The sequence below is a fragment of the Micropterus dolomieu genome, linkage group LG03 (genome assembly GCF_021292245.1).
Source record: "Micropterus dolomieu isolate WLL.071019.BEF.003 ecotype Adirondacks linkage group LG03, ASM2129224v1, whole genome shotgun sequence".
NCBI lineage: Eukaryota > Metazoa > Chordata > Actinopteri > Centrarchiformes > Centrarchidae > Micropterus > Micropterus dolomieu.
Genome location: NC_060152.1, coordinates 35,224,339 through 35,230,829, shown reverse-complemented (window position 1 = coordinate 35,230,829; position 6,491 = coordinate 35,224,339). Strand labels below are relative to the sequence as shown.

The following is a 6,491-nucleotide window of genomic DNA, read 5'->3' as shown; positions in this document are numbered from 1 at the left end:
GTAGTGAACTGGGTTCTTGAGAGGTGAACCAGAGTCTGTCGTAGTGAACTTTGTCTGTCATAGTGAACCGTGGTCTGTCGTAGTGAACTGTGGTCTGTCATAGTGAACCATGGTCTGTCCTAGTGAACAAGTGGCTGTCGTAGTGAACCATGGTCTGTGCTAGTGAACTGGGGTCTGTCGTAGTGAACCACGGTCTGTTGTAGTGGACCAGGGTCTGTAGTGAACCACGGTTTGTCGTAGTGAACTGTGGTCTGTTGTAGTGAACTGTGGTCTATTGTAGTGAACCATGGTCTGTAGTAGAGAACCATGGTCTGTCTTAGTGAACCAGCTTCTTGGTAGGTGAACCAGAGTTTGTCATAGTGAACTTTGTCTGTCATAGTGAACCATGGTCTGTGCTAGTGAACTGGGGTCTGACGTAGTGAACCAGGGTTTAAAGTGAACTGGGTTCCTGAGAGGTGAACCGGCGTCTGTCATAGTGAACCGGGGTTCATCATAGTGAACCGGGTTTTTGGTAGGTGAACCAGGGTCTGTCATAGTGAACCGGGGTTCGTCGTAGTGCACCAGGGTCTGTAGTGAACCACAGTCTGTTGTAATGGACCAGGGTCTGTCGTAGTGAACTGTGGTCTGTAGTAGAGAACCGTGGTCTGTCTTAGTGAACCGGGGTCTGTAGTGAACTGGGTTCTTGAGAGGTGAACCAGAGTCTGTCGTAGTGAACTTTGTCTGTCATAGTGAACCGTGGTCTGTCGTAGTGAACTGTGGTCTGTTGTAGTGAACTGTGGTCTGTCATAGTGAACCATGGTCTGTCCTAGTGAACTGGGGTCTGTCGTAGTGAACCACGGTCTGTGCTAGTGAACTGGGGTCTGTCGTAGTGAACCACGGTCTGTTGTAGTGGACCAGGGTCTGTAGTGAACCACGGTTTGTCGTAGTGAACTGTGGTCTGTTGTAGTGAACTGTGGTCTGTTGTAGTGAACTGTGGTCTGTTGTAGTGAACCATGGTCTGTAGTAGAGAACCATGGTCTGTCTTAGTGAACCGGCTTCTTGGTAGGTGAACCAGAGTTTGTCATAGTGAACTTTGTCTGTCATAGTGAACCAGGGTTTGACGTAGTGAACCGGGGTCTGACGTAGTGAACCAGGGTTTAAAGTGAACTGGGTTCCTGAGAGGTGAACCGGCGTCTGTCATAGTGAACCGGGGTTCATCATAGTGAACTGGGTTTTTGGTAGGTGAACCAGGGTCTGTCATAGTGAACCGGGGTTCGTCGTAGTGAACCAGGGTCTGTAGTGAACCGAGGTCTGTCGTTGTGAACCAGAGTTTGTAGTGAACCAGGGTCTGTCCTCACAGGAGCTGATGTAGGACGTCACAGCCTCTGTAAACTCATCCAGACTGTTGGTAGCGGTCCTGAAAGCATCCCGTTCATTCCAAACCTGCCTGAAGGTCCTCTACAGCCTCACTGGTCCACTGTTTTGATGTCCTCACTGCAGGTTTACAGATCTTTAGTTTCTGCCTGCAGGACTCAGGTGGACCATGATGTGATAAGAGTCCCAGTGGGGGGACAGCGTGATAGTCACTGCTTACTGTGGTGTAGCTGTGATCCAGAATCCTCTCTGGTCTCTGGTCTGACATTTTGTATTTGGGAGTTTTGAGATTTCCTTTGTTAAAGTCACAGAGGACAGTAACTAAGTCCGGGTTTGTCTGCTCCACATCCAGGACCTGCTCGCACCAAAACGCAGGCAGCCATCTTGTCATCTCCATATAATATTATTAAAGTCTAATTTAACTTTATTATAACTTACTGACTTTATATTATGTTGACCTCTGACCCCTCAGACCTGCAGGACATCCCAGAGGAGAGCGAGTGTGGAGCTGATCCCAGTTAACGTTGCACCTACACCTGAGCACCTCAGGGACCTCTGCAGATGTCACTGTGAGGTCATCGCGGCTTCACAGACATTCAGAGATCAGACTGATCCAGTCGCTGTCGGATTTAACCAACGCTGAAGCTGGACATTATTTAATTTCCTGTTTTCTGAATGTTGCTGTTAGAAACAGGAAGTATAACCATGTGACCTGTTTACATCATCACGTCAGCTGGAGCTCCGCCCACACGTGCTGGAATGGGCAGAGCTTTGTATTGGGATTTAAATAGTTTCAAAGGTTAGACACACTACTTTATCCAGAATGCTTTTGGATAATAACATCTGCGTCATTCAGTTAATGATGCTCTTAAATGGGGGGGAGGGGGTAATCCCACAGAGCCTGACCTGATCCATAATCGGACCTATAATCTGATCCATAATCGGACCTATAATCTGATCCATAATCTGATCTATAATCTGATCTATGATCTGATCCATAATCTGATCTATAATCTGATCTGTAATCTGATCCATAATCTGATCTAGAATCTGATCCATAATCTGATCTAGAATCTGATCTATGATCTGATCTATAATCTGACCTAGAATCTGATCTGTAATCTGATCCATAATCTGATCCATAATCAGATCTATAATCTGATCCATGATCTGATCCATAATCTGACCTAGAATTTGATCTGTAATCTGATCCATAATCTGACCTAGAATCTGATCTATGATCTGATCTATAATCTGATCCATGATGTGATCTATAATCTGATCCTTAATCTGATCTGTAATCTGATCCATAATCTGATCTATAATCTGATCCATAAGTATCTTCAGCCTCAGTAACCCTGTAACTTCACGTAATATAACTTCAGGGCGTCAGACAGTGAAACCAAAAACACTTTTTAAGCTGGAACACGTTTACAGAAATTATGATTTCAGCAGTTTCACGTCGCAGGAAGTAGGTCAGATCCTGCAGGGTCAGGTGGGTTGGGGTGGGTGGAGGGGGGCTATGTGTTGTTGAGTAGTAGATCAGTGGTTTTTTTAAAGAAACAGGAAGCTGTCTGATTGAAACATGACATCACTGCTGAAGCGCTCCTGTTAGCATGTTAGCATGTTAGCATGTGTCTTTTATACTTGTACAGAACCTGAACATATTTTGTCTGGTTGGTTTTAACCAATCAGCTTGCTTGCGGATGTTTTTATTGAGATGTTGAACATGTCAACTCCTCTCTGATGTTATTTGAACCAAAACACTTTATTTACAGCCTGATGACGGACAGTGGCGGCGGCGGCGTGTCCTCGTACCTAAACGACAAAACAGGTAGACGGAGGGAGACTCCCAAAACCACAAACACAGTCCAGGGGCAGGCGTATCAACCTTAAGTCACATGATGTTAAACACATGGTTAACGGTCGCAGTTTGGTTAGGTTTGGGAAAACATCTTATTTGGGTTACAATAATTATGTAAGTCACGTGACTTACGCTGTTTAAATGCTGTTTAACTTAAAACTCTAAATTAGTCACCGTGGCTCAAACTTTGGTCTCCTGTGTGAAAGTCTGGGTTTGACTCGTCCACCTCCTTACGTGGACTTTGTCCTCTTTAGACTAGGTCACCTGACTTCCTCCTGCGCTCCCGTCACACGGCCACTAGAGGTCGCCGCCGCAGTAAACATAAATACGGGTCGTAATAAGCTAACACAGCCGGCGGTCCAGTCATGTTTCAGAGATCCAGGTTTGGCTCAGTGTGGGCCGGACCTGGATCTCTGCAGATATTTCTTTAGAAACTTCAAAACATTGTGAACGAAGGAAACTGGAGACAGAAAGCATCTGAAACCTGCTGCAGTGGCGAAGATGGTGATGATGGTGACGTCTCATTGTGATGTAGAGTTGCCGTGGACATGGACCACCGCAGAAAGTTAAAGAACACCGGATCCAAACACCCATCCCAAAGATCTTTAAAAGATGAACTTGTTGTTCTGAAGAGTCTGAAAGCCTCGACAGGAGATCAGAACCAGCTGCTGAAGATAAACAGCTGGATTTAAAACATGATGCTGAGTCAGTCTGTTGTGAACCTCAACATGAGAACTCGTCCTTTTCAGGAAAACGCTGTGTTTGATGTGATCTTCCTGCAGCTGTTCTATGGTCTTTCTAACATCCGTCACCTTAAGACTCAGCCTGGATCCATGATCAGCCTGGATCCAGGATCAGCCTGGTCCAGGCCTGAGCTGAGTCTTCTGTTGGTGTAGTTTCCTGTTTGTATAAAGATTTGCTCAGAAACTGTAAATGCTGTTTGTTGTAAGTTTATTGATTCGAGTTCCTCATAAATGTAATCAGCTGGAGAACGTGTTGCTGTTTTTATTTCTCAAACCATAAATTCCTTCATGTTAATGTTTAACCTAGTCTGCATGTGTTTGGATGGTGGGAGGAAGCCGGAGCACCCGGAGAGAATGTGGGGAGAACATGCAAACTCCGACCGGGGTTTGAACCCACAACCTTCTTGCTACAACAGTATTATATTATTTTATTAAATTATGTGATATTACATTATGTACAGTAGCAGTTTAATACTTATACAATGTATTTCTGATGTTAAAGAGGTGGTGTTCTGCTTTTTGGCTTTCTCCCCTCTCCTTTATTGAGTTATATCTCTTTTTTTGTGCTGTAATAGGTTAGCAAAGTGAAAAAGTGAGTTCCCATCTCCCACAGAAAAATTTGCTCTGAACCGAAAACAGCTTGTTTGTAGTCCAGCCGCTTCCCTTTCATCCCTGTGACGTCACAGGGATGAAAGCTAAACGCGCCTCCTATAACGCTCGCCGAGCGGCGACTCCGACACGCCCTCAGAAACAGCGAGCTGCAGCACACAGCTCTCCTCTCCCTTCCAAACACTAGCTACCCTCCAGGCAGTCAGTGGACATAAAGTTGTTCCTGTGATGTAGAGACAGAGCTCAGTTAAAACTTTATGGATGAAAGATACTTTTGTTACAGATTAATAACTCACCGCTGTGAAACTCTTGCTCCAGTCCAAAAAAGTTAAAAGTCAAGAAAAATCATTCAAATTCTAAAAAAAAGCATCATCGTCTGTGAGAAACATCAACAGTTTTAACAGTCGCCTTCTTATTCTCGTGATGATAAAGAAAATCTCTTCTAAAGAAATGAACATTTAACAGAATGTGTGGTCATCCTGAGATGGAACAGTTTTCCTTCTTATGTAACGTTGAACATATTCTGAGACAGACAGGGATTAAATTCACAGAACGTTAAAGATGCTCGATCAGTTAGAAACCTCAAACTTTATTATTAAGACAAAACGTGTCTATAAATCTCCTGCCAGTGATTTTCTCTGTAAAGTGAAGACAGAAGAAGTTTTATTTTTGGTAATGTCAAACTCTCCAAGGAAGAACTCACTATCGCACGGATAAACCAGTGAAACCTCGATCGGTGAACCTATCAGGAGCTGCAGCACGCTGATGATGCACCTGTGACAGGTCAGTACCTTCCATCAGCATCAACGCGCCCTTCACCAATATCACCGTCTGTAACAGTCATTTATTCTTGTTGTTCCATATTTTATTAAAGGACCAGATGGAAATCCTCCAAATCAATAAATACAAATCTATCCAGCAAGGATGAAGAACAAGCTGGTTGAATTTAAGTTAACTACTGTACACATGAGCATGCCCCCCCCCCATCATGGAATTCATCTTCTCTACTGAAACTATATATATATAGAAAGTGAAGGAAACGTGTTAAACACTCATTTGGTTGTTGTTTGCGTTGAAACTCTGATGCCTAGGGGGAGAAATATATATATATATATACACTACCGTTCAAAAGTTTGGGGTCACATTGAAATGTCCTTATTTTTGAAGGAAAAGCACTGTACTTTTCAATGAAGATAACTTTAAACTAGTCTTAACTTTGAAGAAATACACTCTATACATTGCTAATGTGGTAAATGACTATTCTAGCTGCAAATGTCTGGTTTTTGGTGCAATATCTACATAGGTGTATAGAGGCCCATTTCCAGCAACTATCACTCCAGTGTTCTAATGGTACAATGTGTTTGCTCATTAGCTCAGAAGGCTAATTGATGATTAGAAAACCCTTGTGCAATCATGTTCACACATCTGAAAACAGTTTAGGTCGTTACAGAAGCTACAAAACTGACCTTCCTTTGAGCAGATTGAGTTTCTGGAGCATCACATTTGTGGGGTCAATTAAACGCTCAAAATGGCCAGAAAAACAGAACTTTCATCTGAAACTCGACAGTCTATTCTTGTTCTTAGAAATGAAGGCTATTCCATGCGAGACATTGCTAAGAAATTGAAGATTTCCTACAACGGTGTGTACTACTCCCATCAGAGGACAGCACAAACAGGCTCTAACCAGAGTAGAAAAAGAAGTGGGAGGCCGCGTTGCACAACTGAGCAAGAAGATAAGTACATTAGAGTCTCTAGTTTGAGAAACAGACGCCTCACAGGTCCCCAACTGGCATCTTCATTAAATAGTACCCGCAAAACACCAGTGTCAACATCTACAGTGAAGAGGCGGCTGCGGGATTCTGGGCTTCAGGGCAGAGTGGCAAAGAAAAAGCCATATCTGAGACTGGCCAATAAAAGAAAAA

At 43.6% G+C, this 6,491-nt stretch overlaps 1 protein-coding gene across 2 annotated transcripts in view; it reads left to right on the top strand.

Moving 5' to 3' along the window:
* arhgef2 (rho/rac guanine nucleotide exchange factor (GEF) 2) overlaps positions 1-4,206 on the top strand; it is a 33,170-nt gene extending 28,964 nt beyond the window's left edge. For both annotated transcript variants that reach the window (XM_046044924.1, XM_046044925.1), the window contains exon 22: positions 1,826-4,206. In XM_046044924.1, the coding sequence (XP_045900880.1) occupies positions 1,826-1,875 (50 nt within the window). In that variant the 3' untranslated portion in view covers positions 1,876-4,206. The remainder of the gene's footprint in view (positions 1-1,825) is intronic.
* The last annotated feature ends 2,285 nt before the right edge of the window (positions 4,207-6,491 follow it).